General features: G+C 42.7%; 1 protein-coding gene across 4 annotated transcripts; it reads left to right on the top strand.

The window, feature by feature from the left end:
- Nucleotides 1-3689: 3689 nt before the first annotated feature.
- On the top strand, nucleotides 3690-23129 carry TFG (trafficking from ER to golgi regulator). Of its 4 annotated transcripts, XM_042809802.1 has the most exons (10): nucleotides 3690-3799; nucleotides 4296-4412; nucleotides 6302-6405; nucleotides 10234-10442; nucleotides 13188-13271; nucleotides 14414-14560; nucleotides 15872-16039; nucleotides 18174-18317; nucleotides 20202-20333; nucleotides 22368-23129. In XM_042809802.1, exons 4-10 carry the CDS (start codon nucleotides 10259-10261, stop codon nucleotides 22736-22738), a joined length of 1230 nt encoding a protein of 409 aa, XP_042665736.1. In that variant the 5' UTR covers nucleotides 3690-3799; nucleotides 4296-4412; nucleotides 6302-6405; nucleotides 10234-10258; the 3' UTR covers nucleotides 22739-23129. The 4 variants fall into 4 exon arrangements, with proteins under 4 accessions (XP_042665736.1, XP_042665735.1, XP_042665737.1 ...); XM_042809801.1 differs by lacking the exon at nucleotides 4296-4412; XM_042809803.1 differs by lacking the exon at nucleotides 4296-4412 and having other exon boundaries at nucleotides 20244-20333.
- The last annotated feature ends 444 nt before the right edge of the window (nucleotides 23130-23573 follow it).

Below are 23573 nucleotides of genomic sequence, written 5' to 3' on the forward strand. Positions count from 1 at the left end.
TGAAGTGTTTTCTGTTTTGAGGGTACCAGGGATACAAATTTATCTGCATTCAGAAATTTAGCATGTTTCAAAATCACAGCCTGCAAAGCATTCCCAAGGAATTTTCAGGTTATCTGAAATTTCCACAGAAAATATTTCCTTGTCCACTCTCCCTAACGGCTGTTAGAAACTTGTAAATATATTAAATATAATTCTGCTTTTTTTTTTTTTTTCGTGGCTTGCTTTATGTAGATTTCACTGGTATCTTGAATGACAAACATACTGTTCCAACTGCAGATAGCTTGGAATAGATTTTAAGACAAGAACAGTAGGAGTAAAAAGCAGAACTGCATGTGTGCTATTGTGCAGAGGTAACACAATGGTACGTCTTGATACCACTTGCACTGCAGCAACAGAGGAAGGTCTTTGAAAGGAGGCTATTATAGATTTGTGTTACAGTACAGACATACACAAATTGCTCTGTTTATGTCTTTTTCATTTCTCAGACCAGTTCAACATGTTTACCTAGCCTATGTAACATAGTTCTTCTCTCCCTTTTGTAAGAACAATTTTAATTTAATAAAAAAATTAATTTACCTTTACCAGAAGGTAAATCAAATGCACATTTCTTACTGGTTCTGAGTCCAAACTATATGCACTACCTCCATAAAATGTTGAATTTACAACTGTTTTTACAGAAGAAAATCTGTATCTTAGAATATTTTAAAATTTTGCAACAAGAACTTCTTCAATTTAAATACTAGTTAGATAAAATATTCTGTTTTCCTATGAGAAAATAAAAGTAATTAAAAAGAAAAAAAGTTAAGCACTTGAAGAAACAAGCTAGGAAAGAAATTCTTTATATAAATATATAAACCTAAGTCCTATTCACATCACCCCAGCATTTGCTTACGTTAGGACACCTATTCCCTTTTGGAAGTATACAGGTATTGCTAGATACCAGCTGGGGTACTTCAGCCAGCATTCAGCCACACTGGCTTTTGGCTGCACCTTTCTTTCTGCCTGTCTGCCCTTTGGTGTCATGGGGAGCTTGGCAGAGGAATAAGCAGCTCTTCTCCCTTTGTGACCTTGAGCAAAGTTCTAAAGCCCACTGTAGAGGGCTCTTGCCTAACAAACGGAAGTAAATGTTCTGACAATCTCATTCTCTTCTGTGTGAAGAAAAAAAAAGCCTGAGAAATGTAGGTAATTTTAAAAAGCATTATCGCTTTTTTCAAATATATTTGTATGCTTGGCTATCTCTGGTTTAAAAAAACGTAAAAAATGAACATCATGTTTGAAAACATCAGGTTTTCATAACCTGCTTGAACAAGCATGGCCAGCCTCCCCCATTAATAAGCCTCCAAAAGAGCCAGCTATCAGATACAAGGCTGAAGTTCATCACCATTGCTCCAGAAAGCCAAAGGTCAGTAAACCTTATCCAGGAAAGGAAAGGTAATCTATACTTTTTTTTTTTTTTTTTTTTGCACTGGTTATGCATGTTTCAGGTTGCATACATATACTTATAAATCCAATTTGTAATGCCTGCCTTTGCTGATTCCTTCAACTTCGTTAAAGAAAAAGTATTTTAGAAATTATTACATGGTTTAGGAAGAATGATATTAGATCATGCCTTCAAAAGCAGCTGGATATTGTAAAGGTGGCTCCTTCAAAGAGTAATGACACTTTCTTGTCTGTGATTTTTTTTCCCCCACAAAAATTGTTCTCCAAATCCCATTTAATTTTGAAAACAGAACTTTTAAAAAGCTTAATAAATGTGTTATTTTAATATTATACAAAAAAGAAAAGCAAAAAAAAAAAAACCCACAGAAAAAAAAAAAACAAACAAAAAAACCAAACACACAAAAATTACAACTGAAGAATATATAGTATTGGATTGACAATACTAACTAACTAACCACATCAAACATACTGTTTTGAAGGTTTTCTGATACTAGCAAAACACTTTAGAGCAAGTACTGAGGATGTCAGAACAAACAGAAAACATTTTCAGCATTAAAAATACTGAAAATTATAAATATTATTATTATTTTTTCTCATCCAGGGAATCTTAATTGCAGAATTGAAGCAAAGCAAAATTTAGACTTTTCAGGTTACATGCTTGATTCTTGTAGGCTCAATAGTTCGACTCTTATCTATACACGTGGAATATATTAATCTTAATGTGGTGAACTTTGGTATTCTTTGTGATATGTGTGCTTTCAGTTCAGGAAGTTTCTCCTTGTTAAAACAGGGAAAAATCTCCTGTGTTATCAAAGGAATGTTTTGGAGGAGGATTGAATAGAACAAGGGGGAATGGTCTTAAAGTGAGACAGGGGAGGTTTAGGTTAGCTATTAGGAGGAAGTTTTTCACAGAGGTGGTGATGCACTGAACAGGTTGCCCAGAGAGGTTGTGGATGCCCCATCCCTGGAGGCATTCAAGGCCAGGCTGGATGTGGCTCTGGGCAGCCTGGTCTGCTGGTTGGTGACCCTGCACATAGCAGGGGGGTTGAAACCAGATGGTCATTGTGGTCCTTTTCAACCCAGGCCATTCTATGATTCTATGAATTGTCTGGTATTGTCTTTTATTTGTAATGGACAGAAAAGTCCTGTCTTCCAGGCCTCTTTCTTATGTTTTTAAAACTGAAGAGATGATACATATTTCTTTACATTGAAATGGCCAAATTATTCCTATTTTTCTCATACTTATCTACCAGGCCTCTTGTATCACTCCATTATCTTGCTCTGTTATATCTTTCTTTGCCTACACACAAAGTGACCAGCAGTGATGGACCCCATTAACTTCAGATGCATTTTCCCAAGGGATCTTGTCAACGATATCCTTCAGCAGCCTCAAGTCTGTTCTCCCCACATCCATGGTTGAAGTTTCACTGGCAGTTTTCCTCTTGCCACCAAAGATTTGTAACTCAACTACTTCATGCTCACTATGGCCAAGATGGCTACCAGTCACCCCTTCAAGGCAAGAATTTCAGAGGAGAAGGAATGGCCTTAAGTTGCACCACGGGAAGTTCAGGTTGAATATTAGGATAAATTTATTCTCGGAAAGAGTGGTGAGGCATTGGCACGGGCTGCCAGGGAGTTGATGGAATCACTATGCCTGGAAGTGTTCATGTGCTGTGCAGATGTTGCATTGAGGGACATATTTAGTGGGCATGGTGGGGCTGAGCTGATGGTTGGACAAGATGGACTAAGAGGTCTTCTCCCGCCTTAATGATTCTGAGTTACTTGTGGAGGCGCAGGCTCTCCACGGATGGTGGCTCTGTGCCACAAGCAGGGTGGCATTTCACAACTGATTTTCCATCCCAGCAGTGCCATCCTACATGTGTCAAAGCCATTCTGCTCTGGCTGAACCACCATTTCCCATCATTATGGCTACAGTTGGACCTGCTCTTCATCTCAGGCCCGCAGCAGCTCTTAGAATCATAGAATGTCTTGGGTTGAAAACGATCACAATCATCAGCTAGTTCAACCCCCTGCTACGTGCAGAGTCGCCAACCACCAGATCAGGCTGCTCAGAACCACATCCAGCCCGGCCTTGAATGTCAGAGACCGAGCCACCTCAGCAGAACCGTCCCCTCCCTCTCCCCGCGTGGCGGCGGCCACGGCGACCAGCTCGGCGCATGTGTGCTGTGGCCCTGGGCGGCCCGGTGGCCCTAGTGCGCATGCGGACGCAGCGCGCAGGCCCGGCAGCGGCAGCGCTCCGGCCGCCCCTTCTCTCCTCTGCCACGTACGGGTGGCTGCGGTCGAGTCCGGGCTCGGAACGCGTCTGGGCCTCCACCGCCGGGACCACGCGGGAGCCAGAGTAAGAGAGCGGGCTCACCCGCTTCCTTTCCCCTCGTCGCCCCGGGGCCAGCCGCTGCGGGGCGGGTGAGGGCGGCGGCAGGGGCGTCGGGCCGGGGGGTTCCGGGGCTCCGCGGCCCCTGGCGGAGGGGCTGGGAGACCCCTCGCGCCCCCCCGGCCGTGCCTCAGGGAGGCACTGGCCCGCGCTTAGCCGCGGCGGCTGGTTCCTCCGCTCCGCTGCTTCCTCCGGGCCTGCCTCGCTGCGGCTGGGGGGCGGTGATCCATCTAGCTGTGTCACGTTGTGGGAGGGAGGCCGGAACGCTGTGCGATTCTGTGCTTGAAACGTTTCGGGTAGTTCTCTGCGACGGCTGTAAGCAGGTGCAGTGTTGGGAATCTCCTTTCTTTCACCCCAAGCCGAGCAGAGAACACTTGGGCAAAAAAAAAAAAAAAAAAAAAAATTTTAAAAAAAAAAAGTGCATTTTAGTGTTTACCTGTTATCTTTTCCTATTCTTCGCTAGACGTGCAGTGTATTTCTGTGCGTGATGTCGGTGAGAAAGACAGTGTAATCATATAAGTATGTTGTAGCAGCAAGCACGGATACCAGTGATGCATTCCAAAGGCTCACAGTTGCTCAGGTGTGTCCCCTGAAACGTGGCTGCAGAATGACTGATGAGGTTTTGTTCTTACCATTGTCAGTTTCGAACTGCACCATAATGCTAAGGAAGCCAAATCTGTGCCCAGCTGTGATGTTTAAGCTGTGTGAGGTGCAAGCCTAAGTGAATTCTTAATCCACTTGTAGATGCATTTTCTGCATTTGTTCAGGGCGTTAAATTGTACTTGAAGCTGCAGCAAGATCAGAGCAAGAGTGGCCCCATCTCTGTGTGTTACTCATTTCACAAAGTGGGTGTGAGGAGTCAGAAAAGTGGTGTTGTCTTGTTCACCTGCCTGGTGTGTCACCACAGCCTTACCATCTCCCTGTTAGTGAGCCCAGCCTTTTGCAGAGGTGGATGTTTCATACTATGGAGGAGGGAGGGGAGCAGTCACCAGCCTAAAGGACTGGGGAAGGCCTTTGTCCATTCTCCTGGGCTTGCTTGTGCTGTGTGTCAGCCCCTACGCTCTTCGTGTCTGTCGCAGCTTTCCCAAGCTGAGCAAGAAGAAGAGGGCTGGGAAGACCACTTTCATAGGGGTGAGAAGATCACACTTTTCCCCACTGTTTACCATCAAATTGTCTAAAACTCAAATCATGAGTGTTAGAGATTAACCATGCGTGTATGAGACAGAGGAAAGTATAGAGTAGAGTACCCCTAACATAAAATTACAGAATCACTCAGGTTGGAAAAGACGTTCAAGATCATCAAGTCCAACCACAACCTAGCCATACTACCCTAACTCTAATAACCCTCCACTAAATCATGTCCCTGAGCACCACATCCAAATGGTTTTTGAACACATCCAGGGATGGTGACTCAACCATCTCCCTGGGGAGCCTATTCCAGTGCTTAACAGCCCCTTCTGTAAAGAAGTATTTCCTGATATCCAGCCTGAACTTAGCCTGGCACAACTTGAGGCCATTTTCCCTCATCTTGTCACCAGTGAGAAGAGACCAACCCTACTCTCGCTGTAAGCACCTTTCAGGTATATTGGAAGAGAGCAATAAGGTCTCCCTTCAGCCTCCTCTTCCCCGGACTAAACAGCCCCAGTTCCTTTAGTCTCTCCTCGTAGGGCATATTCTCCAGCCTTTCACAAGCCTTATTGCCTGTTTTTGAACCTGAAACAGTTGGGAGGGAATTATGTTTTCATTGAGTTAGTTTGTATGATAAATCACCATCTTTTGGCTCTGGACGATGAGCATGTGTAATAAGAGATGGGCTGCATGAATGTCAGGGAGCTCACTGCATTCTTTTCAGTGGAAAAAACAGACTTTTAAGCTGGATTGGGGGTAGATAGTATTTTTATGCACTGTGTGTTTCTGACTGTAATGTAAAATTGCCCAGTTTGGTGGTTCTGCTTGTGGGAATGTAGCATTCCCACTACTATCCTGTTACTGCTGGTAGATGTCTGTCCTGGTGCTGCCTGGAGGATGTACCGCTTAATGCTACAGAGGCTCCAGAAATGGATTTCTAGGTTTTTATAGTGCTAAATCAGTGTAAGTTTATCTTAGATTTAAGTAATTAATGAAACTTCACCTGGGGTTTTAAGTTGGAGGCCATATAAGTGAGCATTTTAAGACCAGTGGGGAAGATCACTATCCTTCTAAAAAAGGAACACGTTGCTCTTACATGCAGTTAAAAATTTAGAAAAACGAACACTGTTCTTTCCTCAATTATGAAAGTAAAACTCTTGTTCGAGATCTGTTTTAGTTGAACCTCAGTCTGCACCATACTCGGAAGTGTAAATGTGATTGTTACATATGATAAAGTAGTGGATTTTTGTAACTGGGGACATTTGTTAAAATGCTTTAGAGTGGAAATGTTTAAGGAAGTTTGACAGTAAATAAAGCTTTTTTTATTTTTTTCTGATGCAGCTTCCTGTTTTCTGCCACTGATAGTGCATGGCGGCTTATCCTAACTCTGTCCTGAATTGAGGTGGGAAATTTGACCTATAACCAGCATCAGTAAAACAGACAAGGTAACGTATTGCTAAGTGCGTGTTGAGTAAAAAACATGAAAGAAAACCTGGATATGGATGCTATTTAGTGTTTTATGCTAATTTTGTTCTAAAAAGCCTTCTGCAAATAAATCTTTTAAAACCAACTTCTGCTGAAACAAAGTAGAACTGAAACAGAGTTGATGTTCCTGTAGTCAAGACTTGTAAAATGTGTATAATGCATTTTAACACTGTTATGAACTTCACTATTTCATCACTGTCTCTGCAGCTACCTGGCTGTGCATGTGGCTGTGCATGTGGCTGTGCATGTGGCTGTGCATGTGGCTGTGCATGTGGCTGTGCATGTGGCTGTGCATGTGGCTGTGCATGTGTTGTGAATAAAAGGTCCCTTTTCTCTGCAGTTAGACTGAATTTCTCTTTATCCACCTGCCTCTTGTTCTCTTAAGAGAATGAGTTTTGTTCAGTAGGTGCTTGTCTCTTTGCTCAGCACCACACAGCTGCTGTGGTGAGAGTGGGGAGAGAATCAGAAAGGAAAGTGTGAGGACTTGTGATTTGAGATAAAGACGTTCTGCTAGGTAAAACAAAAGCCACACACACAGCCAAAGTAAAGCAAGAAATTAATTTGCTACTTCCTGCTTCATTAGCAGGCAAGTGCTCAGCCACTTCAAAGAAAGCAGGGCTCATCACATGTAACAGTTAATTGGGAAGACGAACACCATCATTCCAAATATCCCCACTCCCCAGCTTTTTTCTTTTCTCTCAGCTTTTATTGCTGAGCACAACATCCCTTTTGGCCAGGTTGGGTCAGCTGTCCAGAGCAAGCTACTAAAACGTTGGTATGTTTTCAGTGTTATTCTCATCCTAAATCCAAAGCACATCACTGTAGCAGCTAGAAGAAAATTAACTATTTCAGCTGAAACCAGAACAGTATTTTGTCTTTATTGTATATCAACTATGTTGTTCTCTGTTCTCATACTTGGCTACGTGACCCAGTTAATGAATACCACCTTTCCCGTATTTTAATATACATACACACACATCATTCCCTTAGTCTATGGGACATCCATCTTAAATGTACCTTGTGTTCCTTTTGTCCATGACTTTAGGTTCCATCTGCCATAACAGTCTTTCAGGACAGGAGAATGTATGGTGGTGAATGCTGGAGCCAGTTCTGACTGTGCTTATTCATCTCTATCACTGCTGCACTTTGCTCAGTTCCATCAACATGTATTAATCTTGGTGACATCATATACAGTATTATGTAGCAAGTAACATAACGCATTTTAAATTATTATCTGTTCTCATTGAACATAAGATTCCCCTTTAGGTACACACCAAACATCTCCATCCTTCTGTATTACCCACTAAGTGCACTTGGTCCTTGACCAAAAGCAGTCCTGTGAATGGACTTGCCTTCATCTGAGGGAAGGATAACCATGGCTGTCTGGCCCAGGATGGTTTTCGTCGTAGTGCACTAGAAGGACTTTATTTCCTTATACAGTGTGTGGGAGTTTTAACTGGGAAGGGCCAGCTTGATTGATAGATCCCTTTTGCTAAACGTGTGCCTCAGTGTTTGAATGTGCCAACACCCATTGCTGTTAGTGCAGTCTTTAATAGCTCATTGTATCATTTGGTTTTCCTGGAGGCTGGTGCCAGGTAGGGGGTGTGATATACCCACTCAGTGTCATGCTCTTTGGCTCAGGTGTCTATGAGGTGGTTTTGGAAAGGAGTCCTGTTGTCTGACTCAGTTCCTGCTGGAGTACCATGTTGCCACAAGACTTGCTTTTTGAGGCCCAGGGTAGTGTTTTGGGCAGTGGCATGTGGCACACGATATGTTTCCAGATATCTAGTTGCTTCCACCATTGTAAGCACGTGATGCTTGCTGTGGCTGCTTCAATCCTAGCAACCTGCTGATTGTTTTGGTTTTCTTCAAGTACATCTATCAAGGGCATGTACGTGACATGCTTTTACAACTATGTCCTCTACCTGATTAGCAGTATCTTTCCACAGTGCAGCAGCCCAGATAGGTTTGCCTCTGTTCTGCCAGCTGTTCTGCTTCCACGGCTGTAACCATCCCCACAGTGTATTTGCCACCATCCATGAGACAGTACAGAAGTAGAACGCCGGCCACTTTTCTCACTTGGTAATATCTAAAGCTAGCTAGATGGTTTTCACTTCTGTAAATTCGACTTCTTCAGCAGTTTCTGTTACCTGTTACACAGGACTCCATACGGCTGACTTCCACCTCTGATGCTTTCCCACACTAAGACATCAGTGAACAGGACATACTGCTTCTCATGAGGCTTGTCGTCTTGTTTGTGTGGTTCCTTCTACAGTACCTCCTTTAATGCACATAAAGGGTCTCAACAGTTTGAAGACATATCCATTACAACCTCCATCCCGTGTCCTTTTTCATCAGGCCATAGGATTTAACACTGAAGTGAACTCATATCCTTTCCCTTGCTCCAGCCTGGGCTTGTCCGGTAGATAGAGGTCTACCTATTGTGTCATGGACATATCTATGCCTGAAGGTGCTTCAAGGTTTGCCTCTTTTGATGTGAGCTTTGTAATGTGCCAAAGCCTCTTCAGAGGTATACCTGCTGCAGCATGGACTTACCAACAGCTCTAGTTACTTACCTTCCCTGTCATGGCCTTTTCATTGATCGTGGTCCCTTCAGACACCACTGTATCACGATCTCATCCACAGCCGCAAATGCTTTGAAGTATTCTGGCATGGCTTTGTCTGCAGACACGGGCACTGCAAGGTGTACTTAACACAGACTTCTGCTTGTCTTGAGGTGTGCTTGCTCCAGAGTGGACATTCCCATGGCCCTCGACATTTCAGGGCACATTCTCCTGTAAGGCTGATGCAGAGGTCGCAGTTCCTCAGTCTTGAGTTCAGCCTGAAGTCACAGCCTATCCAGTAGAGCAGCATGGGGACAACAGTGCTGCCTTTGCGTCTTCCAGCTCAGGTTCATGACCATGGTTGTTTCCAGAGTGTTCTCAGACACAGTAAAGCAAGATGATAAGGAGTAGACCAGATGTCAGAAGCAAAAGCAGCCATTAAGAAATGCTTGACTCTGAAATACGGTTAGGCAAGTAATCCCTGTGAAAGAGCACGGGAGCCTGTCCCTTCACAGAATCACAGCACTTAGCAGCTAAACAGCTGTAATATGTATAAATTTAGTCCAGTGCACTCATCACACTCATCTGTTGTGGAACCATTGTTCCCTAGGTTGGGTCCCAAAAAGATTGTTGTAGTTTAACCATGAGAGGCAGCTAAGTACCACATAGCCACTTGCTTATCCTCCCCAAGTGGGCTGGGGGATAGAATCACGAATGAAAAAGTATGAAACCTCATAGGTTGTGATAAAGACAGATAAAGTCATGTGCGAAGCAAACAAGGAATTCATTTACTACCTCCCATCAGCAGGGAGGTGGGTGTTAAGTAACCTAATAGTTAAGCTAGCCTAACCATAGGAGAGCTGAGCTCACCACACATGAAGGTTTCTTGGGAAGACAAATGCCTTCCCTCCAAACATACCCCTTTTCTGAGTGCAACACCATGCAGTGTGGGACATACATCCCTTTGGCCAAGCTGGATCAGCTGTCCTGCCTGTGTCCCTTCCAGCTACCTGTGCTTTGCCCATGAGCTCAGAATGCATGTGATCTACTTCGTTGTTTGAGAAACTGGTGCATTGTAGAATGTGTTTGAGAGAGGTTTTCTAGGTGGTTCAGTAGGTTTTCTTTTTCAGAGCACGGAAAGCGTCTGAAGTGTCATCAGATACATTTAAGTTGTTAGCAATTTAGTTCTCTAACGTATGTTTTTAATGTTTCTGTTGTTAAAAGGTCTGGAGGTGACAAAGAATCCACCATGAATGGACAGCTGGACTTGAGTGGGAAGCTGATCATAAAAGCTCAGCTTGGTGAAGACATTAGGAGAATTCCTATCCATAATGAGGATATCACCTATGATGAGTTAGTATTAATGATGCAAAGAGTTTTTAGAGGAAAACTTCTGAGCAATGATGAAGTCACAATAAAATATAAAGATGAAGGTAAGGTTTAATTACTGCTGTTGCAGTGTAATTACTGCTGTTGCTCTGATACCATTTATCCAGAAATCACACAGAACTGAAACGGCGCAACTCGCCTTTACAAAGTTTTCTAAAATACTGTTGGCAAATGTGTATGATTTCTCTTAAAATGATTTGATTCAATCAGTAGAATCTATCTTTTGTGGTTATGCTGTATTACCATAGTATTTCTGCCAGTGTTTCTGGAATATCTACAATCTACAAGTTCATTCTTTTGCTGATGCTGTTTCAGATTTCTCTGCTAGTTACCTATTGAACCAGCTTTTTTGTGTGGTAGGGTGGATTTGAAGGGTGAAAGTTGAATTAGCACACATGAATTAACACAAGCTCTCTTTAGACTTAAAAAAATGACTTTTATGCAGTACTTTCACAGTATGCAAGATGCATTGTTTGAGATGTATGGAGTGATTGTTGTGGTCCTGAGGGTTTTTTCATCTTAGAATGTCAATGTGGAAGAGAGGGCAGAGGGGATGGTATTCGTGATGTGTAAATAGAAGTGTTGTGTTCCTGCAGGTTCATTCTTTCTTAATGGCTTTAGCACTGTCTGTGGGACCTAAAATGTAAAGTAACCTTTGTTCATACGTTTCTACTCTTGAATGACTCAGAGACAGTTTTTCACTTTTATAAAGGTTTGAGAGAGACTACTTCTCATAAAAAATGATATGCAGTTATGAGCTTTTTTGGGGATCTTGGCCTGTATTAGGAGGAAGCTGTGTGGATTTGCAGTAGTTTCGTTTCTCGTCTTATCATGTATTATTTTTCCTTTCTGGAATGGGAAAGGTAAAAGAAAGTGGGTGAATTCTTTCTCATGAGGTTAGAGCACCTTATCCCTTTTTTGTGTTCTTGCTGTTGTTTAGGTATAATTCTCTGTTTTTATGTATGTCTCTGTTGCTTTTTTCAATTTTGAAAAAATAGCAGTGTGTAGTGGAGCCCTGTAATTGCAGTTTCATTCTTCAATTGTCTGTAACAGCCTAGACACCTCCTATCGTTAATTTTAGTTTATTCTGTCTTAGAATATACTGCTTCTCCACTGTGATATCGAAATTGTGTGTTGCACTAGATTGTGAGTGTCCAACCTTTCAGCTTGTATGGGCCACACTGAGTGAAGAGGAATCATCTAGGGTTGCATAAATGTAGGTTACTCTGAAAGTAAGGCCTAAGGGAAGAGCTCCTTGAGAGCAGCCCTGCAAAGAAGGGCTTGGGGGTCCGGGTGGACGAGAAGCTGGACATGAGCCGGGAAGCGCGTGCTTGCAGCCTGGAAGGCCCACTGTGTTCTGGGCTGCATTAAAAAAGGAGTGGCCAGCAGGGAGCGGGAGGTGATTGTCCCCCTCTACTTGGCTCTTCTGAGGCCCCATCTGCAGTACTGCGTCCAGGCCTGGGGCCTCCAGCACAGGAAGGACGTGGAGCTCTTGGAGTGGGTCCAGAGGAGGGCCACTAAGATGATCAGAGGGCTGGAGCACCTCTCCTATGAGAGGAGGTTGAGGGAATTGGGATTATTTAGCTTGGAGAAGAGATGGCTCTGCAGAGACTTCATTGTGGCCTTCCAGTACTTGAAAGGAGTTCATAAACAGGAGGGGGAACATCTGTTTACAGGGGTAGATAGCGATAGGACAAGGGGGAATGGTTTTAAACTCAGACAGGAGGTTTAGGTTAGATATCAGGAGGAAGTTTTTCACACAGAGGTTGTGATGCACTGAACAGGTTGCCCAAGGAGGCTGTGGATGCCCCATCCCTGGAGGCATTCAAGGCCAGGCTGGAAGTGGCTCTGGGCAGCCTGGGCTGGTGGTTGGTGACCCTGCACATAGCAGGGGGGTTGAAACTACATGGTCACTGTGGTCCTTCTTAACCCAGGCCATTCTGTGATATGATTCTATGAAAGAGCACAATAATACTATTTGATAGAACAAAGTCTCAGCTACAAAACGCTATTTTTCAACACAGTCACCACTATAAGCTGTACATTTTCATCAGCCGTGTTTGAGGGAAGAGTTAGTAGAATGGGGTTCAGTTTGATTGCTGTATGAGGTCAGTGGTATTCTTCCTTTTGTTTTAGCTGGGCTAAGGTCATTATTTAAGTCTGCTTCAATCATGAGTAAGATTGAAATATATCCAGTCCAGCTGCTTCAGTGTTCCTTACCCTCCAAACCTGGAGGACCGCTTGTCTCTGTCTCGTTAACCACAGTAGGCCATCTTCTGAAGCCACTCATAATTCTGCCTTAACTTCTGTGTATAATTTTTTTGCATACTGGTTCTGGCATTAAAATGGTGTGTTTTTGTGTTTTGCAAAAATCTAACTTGCTGCTTTGTTGTGATGATGCTTCTAAGAAATATTTTTGAGGACTTCATTTTTCTTGGAAAGAGTTCCTCGTTCTGTAAATATTTCTTTTGACCCAGCTTACTGCAATGCCCTTTAAATCAACAGTAAGTGTTTCTAATTGATTGTAGCTCAGGAAGCACAGAACTAAGTCTTCCTTAGTAACCACAGAGCAAAACCTCTGGTTTTTGCTTCTGTGTCTTCAGTTTTCTCTTCATACACATAATGGGGTATGGTAAGTGATAATGTTAATTGGTAGCCTCTTTTATAGTAGCTTTGGAATCAAACAGGGAATGTCATTATATAGAAATAGAGTAACACTTCTGCCCCAACGTTAAGTTCAGTAGTGAATAGGCCTTGCTTTAATGTAACTTTTTAAATATTCTTTTCAGATGGAGATCTTATAACAATTTTTGATAGCTCAGATCTTTCCTTTGCAATTCAGTGCAGCAGGATACTCAAGCTGACGTTGTTTGGTAAGTGTATAAGGTGGTTCATACCTTTTTTTAAAAATAATCTTTATTAAAATTCAGGCAGAGTGGTTTTAAGCTGAGACAGGGGAGGTTTAGGTTAGATATTAGGAGGAAGTTTTTCACACAGAGGTGGTGACGCACTGAACAGGTTGCCCAAGGAGGCTGTGGATGCCCCATCCCTGGAGGCATTCAAGGCCAGGCTGGATGTGGCTCTGGGCAGCCTGGTCTGCTGGTTGGTGACCCTGCACATAAAAGGGGGTTGAAACCAGATGATCATTTCAACCCAGGCCATTCTATGATTCATTCTATTGTTCTGTGATTTTTGGTTAATATCACGTTGGAAGAAATCAGTGAATTACAAACAGTGGATTAATATATGACATCTGTTTTCTCTCTTGCTCTTTCACATGATATCTGAATTTGGAGAAACTGAATCTGTCTCAGTTTTTATAACATGGCTTATATTAACTGGCATACAAAAACAAAGGGTCAGTTGTTTTGCTGTAATATTATTTTCCATGTTATCTTCCACTGTAGCCTTTGTGTAGGGGGGTTTTCTTCACAGGCATGTGAGAAACTTTGATGGTAAACTTGCAGTGTTGCTAGAACACTATTAAAAATAACATCAAATGCTTCTAATATAATAGATTTTAATGTTTATCCTTTTGCCTTTGATAAAATATTTCTTTATTTTCAGGTTGATTTTGATAATTTTGCACAGTTCCACAGAATAGCAGGCAGATTTTAACTGGAAGGCTGACCCTGTTCTCGAGGTGCAAGAGTGTTGTCTGTGCTACCTTAGTTCTAAAAGCACAGCCTAAGGGAAGACAGATTTCCACAACCAGATGTGGTATTTGTATTATTCAGGGTATAGTCATGGAAACTGAGTAAGCAATGCAGAAACTCGCTGCAAGATTTACTCTGTAGTTCTGGTCCTCAGTAGTGTCAGGCTAAAATGAGATTATATAAAGGAACAGTAAACTCTAGAGTCTGTTTAGCCTGTGTTTACTCACTGTGTGACACTCCAAATTTCACAAGGTAGGATGATTCTGAAGTTGGGAATGCTGAGTTGGTTTTCTTTCAATTTTAAACTGAATATCAACACATTATTACCATTGTAAATGTATGTAATTGCTATTTTGCAGTTAACGGACAGCCGAGACCCCTAGAATCCAATCAGGTGAAATACCTGCGTCGAGAGCTGATAGAACTTCGCAATAAAGTCAATCGCTTACTGGACTGTTTAGAGCCACCCACTGAACCAGGGGTTTCCACCAACCTGCCTGAAAGTGGTAGGCAGCCTGGCAAAGACTTTTGGGTTTGGTTTGCAGGGATGCGTGCTGTTTAACAGAGTGAAAGATAAGGTTTCAAGTACTGGTTGTGATCATTCTTGATCTTTGCTCAATTTGTAATGCTTCAGTTATTTCAGAGGCAGAATCTGCCTCAGGTTATTTGAAGTAAAGCAGTAAGTTAACTTAGAAATAACAGCTCCAAGTGTGATTTTTGTTGTCACGTATGTAAACGCTGTAACTAATGCTTGTGAGTCGGGACAGCTTTTTGACAGGGCTTCCAGCTAAATTAATAGTATGTCGTTGCTGAAGAGGGACGATCTTGCTCCCAGCTGAGCACTCCCACTGCTTACTTTGGGCTAGCTCTGGTGCTTATCTTGTCATGTTGCTAAGCAGGTTTGAGTCACTAGAACAGTAAAAGGCTAATTCAGCAAAAATTATATTCACTTCTTTTGCCAGGTTAGGAAATTGAATCCAGACATTTTGAGCTCAGACCAGCATCAGAGCTGTCTCAGGGTAAGCAGCACAAGGGTGCAGAATAGGGGTGGGAAAGGATTATGGGGGAGGGGGTGAAATGGGGGAGGAACACATATTCTCCCAGTTTTGAGACAGTGATCTCCTAGTATAGAAGAATAATGGAATACAGAGTTCCAAGTAAACTGGTAAACTAGCAGCTCCAGCCTTTCTTCTAAGAAACATTGCTTTTGTCACTTTAACAGGAAAACCTTCAAAAATCCAAGCCCTGTTCTACAACATAAGCAGTGACTAATTTTGGTGGAGTACTGGGAATTTGGGCTATAAACTGTTTGGAAGAAGGTTAGCGTGATAATCATAGAGTGCAAACAGCCACTTTAAACTCTACCTATACTGTTTGTTTCTCAGTGAAAATGGAGCCCCATAGAAGATAAGGGGCTTCAGAGGGAATCGGTTCTGCAGGGATATGAGCTTGATCCATCAACGTGGGGAGTGCAACTGGGGAGGAGGGGAACAGAACAAGATCTACAGTTCATGAAACAATATAATAAATTGGAAGCTGTTCTGTAACTGTTCTTAATTTAGAATTCTCAGTTGGCAAATCATACCAGAACAGTGTGTTGTAGCGGGAACCTTTGAACTTCAGACAGAAGAGATCTGATGCTCCAGTGTCAGTGCATCCTTCACTATGCAATGAGACCTCAGCTTTGTGGTTCATCATTTTCAGCTACAGCACTGATTAATCACACTGTTCTAACATAAACCTTTCAGCAGGTTGTTTGTTGGTTTTTTTTTTTTTTGAGTTTTTGAGAATTCAAACCAGGGCATTTTGTTTCGTAGATGCTGTGGATGGTAGGGAAGAAAAGCCTGCTGCTGCTGACTCTAATGTTAAGCCATCCACTCAAGTTATAGCAGCAAGCATGTCTGCATTCGATCCACTAAAGAATCAGGATGAAATCAGCAAGAATGTCATGTCAGCATTTGGCTTGACAGATGATCAGGTGTCAGGTAAGAATACGTCTTACGAAAAAGAAAGCAAAGCTTGTTAATAAATGATTACCTAAAGCTTGATTTGCAATAGAGCATTTTTTTTTAGATGTATTAAGCTGCATTCTGTATTGACTATTCCTTTTCAGAATTCTAAAATGTGTGATCCATCAAGGTATTGTAAACAGGCTTGCTAAGTTCTGTATACAAAGTGCCAAAATGTTGCTGTTGGTTGTAGCTTGCTGTTGTAGCTTGAAGTAAAAAATAGTTCTTTTTTTTTTGTTTCAGCTAATTAAAGCTAGTACTAAAATAGCTAATGTACAGTAACTTAATTGGCAACTGCCAGTGATGGAAGAATGGGACCCACTGCTTGGCCTTAAGGATCGATCTTGTGGTTCAGCACAGGTTCTCAGCTTGTGTTCTGCTCCTTGGGTCAATCAGAATGGTTTATATAACCCCATATTTTCTCTTCTGCATTTCAAAAGTAAGCAGTGACAGTGTTTTTTAATCTTAACAGAATGGAGTCGCTTACTTGTCAGAATGATGAATTGCTCTTGGAGAACTGCATGATTAGTACCAGTATGACTAAGAGGAGAATGCAAAACATTTAAATGCAGTTTATATGAAACTGAATACAGTCAGCTTAAGACAAGATAACTGGAATTTTAAAAGAAATTAAGGATATAACAGGAATGTGATGCAGAATATAGAGAAATGACTTTGCAAAGGATTTTCTTGACTCTAACAAAATTTAGTATGACATTGTTACCTGAAAAACCTACTCTTAACAGGATTTGCCATGTTCACTTTAGACCAGTGTGGTCTTTATATGATTTCATGTGGTCTTGAGCAATCTGTTCCTGCATGTAGTATTTTTGGGGATGTCACAGCATAGTTATTTCACATGCTTGGTAAAGATTTGATGGTACTTGAAAACTTATAGTGAACTAATTCTGAGTGATCAACTGTTATATGAGACTGTGAAGTATAACTGGCTGAAAATATGAGCTGATTTTTAAAGGAGTGATTTTCTGTTTGGGTACAAAGCTTCACTGTCACTTAATGCTTTCATCGTAGCATCAGTGGTACTTTAAGATGTGTGTATCTCCATAATTCTTTTGATAGAGTGAACTGATTTGGCTATGCTTTGAATGCACAAAGGACTTCATAAAGGACCATTTAAACAGGATATTGAGATATCACATTCCTAATACATGTGTAACTGCAGGATTGTTGCTTTAAAGCCAAAATCAGAAGTGGGCAGCTTCAATTCACTTTGCCCCTAGTAAGGGTAATGTGGAAATGCAAATATATGCTTGTTGCATGCTTAAATACAATTATCTTACAGTAGTGAATTTGCAGAAAGTCTAATAATCTTGTTTAACTCTGTGCATGTATTTGAAAGTAGCTTATCATGCGTTGTACTCATAAACCTAAGAGCTGGAAAGATTTGGGTTTAAGTTCCCTTGTTTCTAACAAAGTGTTTTAACTGTAGTATGCCATGCCTGTTCACGTGCCTTTTTCACACCTTCTCATTAACTTAAATAAAAACTGAATTCCCTGTCTCCATGCTTTTTTTGGGTGCTGCTCAGTAGCTGGAATACTTTCACAGTTCTCCAAGCAAACAATTGCTTTCAGACTGACACCGGCCGTATCCTGTGTGGGTCTGCAAATCTAAGACATCTCTTAGAGGTGTTCTGTTCACATGCTGTGTGACTGTTGGTAAAACGTTTCATTGCCTGGGCCTGTGAGCCACAGCAAAACATGACAGCATTTGAATAATTTCCTGCAGCTTTGCACCTTCGTTCAGGGTGCAGAAGAATGAGGTACGTTAGGTGTGTGTTCTGTCCAAATGCAGCAAGCCTTTGGAGCCTAAGTGCAGGGTGAGTGCCTGAAGCTGCAGAAACAGCGTTGTTATGGAGGGCTTCATCCACAAAGCGGAAGAGCATGAAATTTGAGTGACTTTGATTTGAGAGAGGTGGGAAATTTCCTCCCCCATATGTTTTTAAAATAGACTTGAGATATGCAAATATGTACTTCCAAAGGTAAATCTACGGAAAACTGGAAGAAATATTAAAAACTCTGCAAGGGTGTGGGCTTGCTATGCAAACTCCCTCTTCATTTATTTTAATGCATTTTGTTCTCTCTCCTCTAGGCCCACCCAGTGCACCTGCAGAAGAACGATCAGGAACACCAGACAGCATCGCTTCCTCCTCTTCTGCAGCTCACCCCCCTGGCGTGCAGCCCCAGCAGGCGCCGTACCCGGGAGCACAGCCACAGACAGGTCAGCAGGTGGAAGGTGAGGTGTGCCTTCTCTGCTGTTCGACATGAGTGCTGCTGCCTGAATCTATGTGCTCTGTACCTGCGGTTTCTAATTAGCAGGCCCAAAGTCAATACACAGCTACAAATACCCACCAGGCAGTGTTGTTTTCCCATGCGTCATTCAACATACAATCGGCAGGTGGAGCAGTAGCTCCATTTGAAAGGGTAGCAATGTAACTTGGGGAGTATCAATATTCTGTTCATGTTTTCTAAGAGCACTGAGCTTTCAGACCTGCTTGGTTCTAGACACAGCTGTGGCATGACTTGCTTTGCTGTTTGTACCTCCACAGCAACTATGTCATAAAGATATTTCTGTATTTTGATGCAGAAATAAGTTAAAACACTCAACTACTTTCTTTACTGATTTAACAGACAGGCATAAGAGACATTGGTGACAGTGACCACAGTGTCCACAGTCATTTGAAATCCCTTCCTGGTGGTTAGCAGTAACATTGTGATCGAACAGAGTATTTGAGCAACCCATAATTAGGTCTGTGCATGAAAGCTGTTGGTTGAAGTGGAACAGCTTGTTTATGCTGCTTTCAGCCTGTTTAGCTTATTTCTCTCATATTACTTAAAGGATATAAATGACAAAGAAGTCATCTTTGTGGCTTAAAGCTATAATAATGATTCAGTGTCTCATATATATACAATCTTTTAAAAGATTTTCTTAAAACTCAGGATTTTTAAAAATGGCATTAGGTATGATGTTATTATTGGTTACTAGTTATTTTTCTTTGTGAAGGTCATTAAATCTCTGTGCTGATACTACTGAGTGGCTTGCCTCCCCCCAGTCAAAAGTTTCAAGCATTCACCAGTTTGAATTTATTCAGCACAACAAAGAAGTGTGTTATGTACTTTGCATTCTCTTCAGTCCTTCTGCTCAGCACTCTTCATCTCATAACAGCTGTATATCAAATAAAGTTTTGAAGGGCTAGTGGGAATATAAAACACTTTTGCTTTGAGCTGCAGTTAACACAGAGTTAAAAGGAAAAGAGGACTCCTGCTGAAGTGGCACGTATGGGGATGTGGGAGGACTTGGAGGAGAGCTCCCTTTACTGTCTTAGTGCAATTCAGACAATAGGGTTTGCAGTGCTATTTATACAGCCTGTTGGTCTTTGCAGAATGACTGATGGTACAGTAACACTTTATAGTAGTGAAGTCTCTGAGTCTGGTCCAGTTCAGCTAAGCTTTGGTTTGGCAGATAATTAGTTTTGTTCTTGGTGCGTGTTATTCAAACGAGAAACAGCAGAAGCAGAAAACCTAAGCAGGGCCCATAGGTTAAGTCAGAATAAATATTCTGCCTCTGCTTGCCAAGAAAATTAACAAAGTAAATTTAGGAAAAATCAGCATTGAATTAGAATACCCAACGTTAAGAATGTAAAGTTTTATTTCAGTTTTAGGGCTGTACCTTTGGGACTCTTAAGAAAACCTGGCTTACAGCGAGTCAGATGTTAAGAGATGGAGGACTTGTCTAGAAAATGTGGTCAGAATGAATAATGTACCACTGCTACAGTACTTTTTACAGTACTTCTGTACTTTGTACAGAAATAGTCTTTAAAAACTATTATAAACAGACAAAGGGGACATGTTTAACTTCTAAAGTACTTTAATTTACAGCGTAAGTTCTGGAGAAGTTAGCAAGCCATGTAAAGATTCCTTCTCTGTTACACAGCAGTGTAGTTCTAATTAAGGTATATGGCTCTTGGCATCCCCTGAAATAGCGGCCCCCACATCAAATTAGGACTATTTGTTCTGTCTTCAGAATGGCATGGCTCAGAAACTAAAATCTATGATTTGTACATGTTATTTCTGCAACTCAGACCGCTAGGATGTCGTGCATCTGATCTTTGTTATACAGCTCAGGTACCAGCTCTCAACCAACAGAGTTCTCTGTCCCCAGGCCAGATGTACCAGCAGTACCAGCAGCCAGGTTACCCTGCCCAGCAGCCACAGGCGCAGCCCCAGCAGCAGTACGGCGTGCAGTACCCAGGTAAGCAGCTCCTGCAAACTGTGGTGTGGCTGGGGGATGTCTCCATTGGTGCCCGGGCCTCTGAGCTGTGGATCCTGAATGTGTGGGGCAGCTCAGGGTGCTGAGTATCTCAAACACCTGCGCTTCTGAGGGAAATGGGCACAATTCAAAAATGACCAGTTAGCAAATGATGTCAGTGTGTGTTTCTACTAGAGTTGCACTTCTGGTATTTCATTTTTATGCACCTGTCAGAAGAATGCACTGGTAGAAAAGTAGGTGAAATAAAGCGTGAGCAGTCTTTAGGGTTGAGGTCTGCATCTTGGCATTCTAGCAAAGATGTCTCAACTTACAGATGCCTCAACTAAAGGAGCTACTGCTTTTGACAGGAGACCATATTTAGTGCATTAGTGGTGTGTCTGCAAATATAAAACTCTAGGTTTTGTGTGTCTCCAAAATAAACTTGACTTCAGAATTTCTAGTTATTTGCTTCAGCAGAGTTTGGCATTTCATAATAGATAGCGTGTGCTACAGTACAAAGATGGATGTACATCTCCAATTGCTTATAGCTTTTAGAAGAAGACAGAAAGCATTTGTCATGTCGGAGTTTAACCAAGATTGTTTAAAACAAGCAAAGACTTCCATACTGTTAAGTAACTCAAAAAACAGCCTGCATCACTGTTTTTTTTTCCCCCCACAATATATACAGTGGAAGTGCATCAGATTTGATGTAGATGAGAACAGTTGTGTGGCTTATGAAAAAATTCCTGTGTTTATCTTGGATAAGAATCCTAGAAAACTTGGAATGGAGGGTTTGTGCCTCATCCCTTGTTCCTGTGCTCTGTGTAATTAGACATCCATGACAGAATGCCACCAGTCCGGTTCCTTCTGCTGAAGTTAGGCTTAAAGAAGTTTCCATCTATGTATAATCATTTCCCACCATGATCTAAACTGTTATTTTACTGCAGAAGTTCCTGCAGTACCTATAGTTCAAAATGAGTTCTGCATCCCCAGTTCTTAGAATGTCTCCATTAAGAAACCATTATCGCCAGAAATTATATGGAGTTCCTTGTGTTTCCCAAAACCCATTTCACCATTAATCAGATCTGTCAGGAGCGGTCTCATTGTGAGGACCTTTTGACAGCTGCCATTGAACAGTTTTGCTTGGAAGTGGTTATTCATCTGCTTGTTGCCCGTTGTGCCCATGAGGATTACCTCCAGAACCCCCATCTCACAGTGCAGGATCCGTTCCCACTCTGCCCAGTAGCTCTGCTAGACAAGAAGATTTGCTCATGGTAGTGAACATGCAGCCTTACAAGGTTTGTTTCATGAGTAAATTTTAATCCCGCTTTCCAGGTGAGTTCAAAATATACTGCAGTGCATTCTTCGATCCTTACTCTTTCTATTCAGGGCTGTGCACTTTTAATAACTTGTGTGTCTGGTGTTTAATGCTGACAGGATTCCAGTCAATGGAGAGGTTTCATTGCGAGTAGCTGCAGGTGTGTTTCGTGATGGATAAAAGTAGCTATTTCTTCATGAAGGGAATTAATGTTATTTTAAAGTCTTCAACGAGAGAAATACTTTTTGGAAGGTAGCTTTTTATGTAGAAACACCAAGTTGGGACATGTTTCGGTGGGAGTTCTGTATTCAAGTATTCTGCTCTGCACAGTTTCTATTGTACTTTAGCCTGCTTCTGAAGAACTGAAAGCATCTACAATATAACCAACGCACTGACTTAAGTGCACTGAGCACTGACTGTGTTTTCATAACAGTTTGGTTTTGGTTTTTTGGGGGGAAAAGGCTACATTTTTGCCTTGTCTGTCAAGAAAGATTTTTTTACTTTTAACATGCTGTGATGGTAAACTGCTGTTTGTCTGTCTTTTAAATTTCTTGTTGGCTGTGGGAATACCAGGCTGCGTTTACGTGACAGCAGGAGAACTCGCAGTTCTTTACGTTTGCTTGTCCGTGCTTATCGTGCTACATCTGCCGTCATCGCGGTCACTGTGCACGTGCCCTCTGTGTCACGCCGTGCCTTACCCCATGTCTCTCCTCCCACAGCCGGCTACAGCCCGCAGCAGGCCGCCTCACAGCCGGCGCAGCAGTTCCCAGCCTACAGCCAGCAACCGGCCCCAGCCGCCGCCTTCCCAGGGCAGGGCCAGGCCCAGCAGCTGCCGGCGCAGCAGCCTCAGCAGTACCCGGCGGGCAGCTTCCCCCCACAGCCCTACACCACGCAGGCCTCGCAGCCGGCCCCGTACAGCGGCCCGCCTGGCGCCCAGGCAGCGCCCGGCACCTTCCAGCCACGGCCCGGCTTCACCCCGCCACCCGGCAGCACCATGACACCACCGCCCACCGGGCCCAACCCGTACGCCCGCACCCGGCCGCCTTTTGGGCCCCAGGGCTACGCGCAGCCCGGGCCTGGCTACCGGTAAGGGCCGAGTGCCCGATGCTGGCTGCTGCGGCCTGACAGCCGTCCCCACTCAGATCTGGAGCTGTCCCGAGGCAGAAGAGTCGCCATAAGTGTTCATTAGTTCTGCGGGGGGAGGGAAGGAGCGACCGAGCCGTTCATGCTTTGAATTGTATCCGCTTCCTAGTTTAATTTGGGGCTGGGGTGGTTTGGGAACACTACCTACGTGTCTGTCAAGTGATCGATTGACATCCTAGCTTGCCTCGTTTGAAGGATATTAAAATGCTAGCTGGAAGTTTAGCCCACTAATAACATGATTTACTAAATTAGATTAATTTGGAGGTAAAAACTAGATATGATGTATTATAAATTGTAATGCTCACATGGAAAGCTAATAAAAAAAACCCTGAATCTGTTATGTGCCTAGTCTTGATTTCAAAGTGTAGGTAGTCCAGATCAAGAAAACTACATAACAAGTGTGCACTGTGCTCAGTGTGCAGACAGAGCTGGGTAATGATAAGCGGTGCTCACATTTATGGGCACGTGGCATTAGGTGTGTAAATGGAGAACTGTTCCCAAGGCATAGAATCACAGACTCATTGGAGTTGGAAGGGACCCTTAAAAGTCATCTGGTCTAACTCCCCTATAATGAACAGTGATACCTACAGCTGGATCAGGTTGCTCAGAGCCCTGTTCAGCTTCATCTTGAAATCTCCAGGGACAGGGCATCCACCACAGCTCTGGCTAGCCTGTGCCAATGCCTCACTACCCTTATTTTAAAAAACTTCTTCCTTATATACAGTCCAAATCTCCCTTCTTTCAATTTGAAACCATTTCCCCTTGTGCTAATACAGCAAACT

Source organism: Centrocercus urophasianus, unplaced genomic scaffold (assembly GCF_019232065.1).
Source record: "Centrocercus urophasianus isolate 14NV4802_14NV808 unplaced genomic scaffold, USGS_Curo_1.0 seq_12, whole genome shotgun sequence".
Taxonomy (NCBI): Eukaryota; Metazoa; Chordata; class Aves; order Galliformes; family Phasianidae; genus Centrocercus; species Centrocercus urophasianus.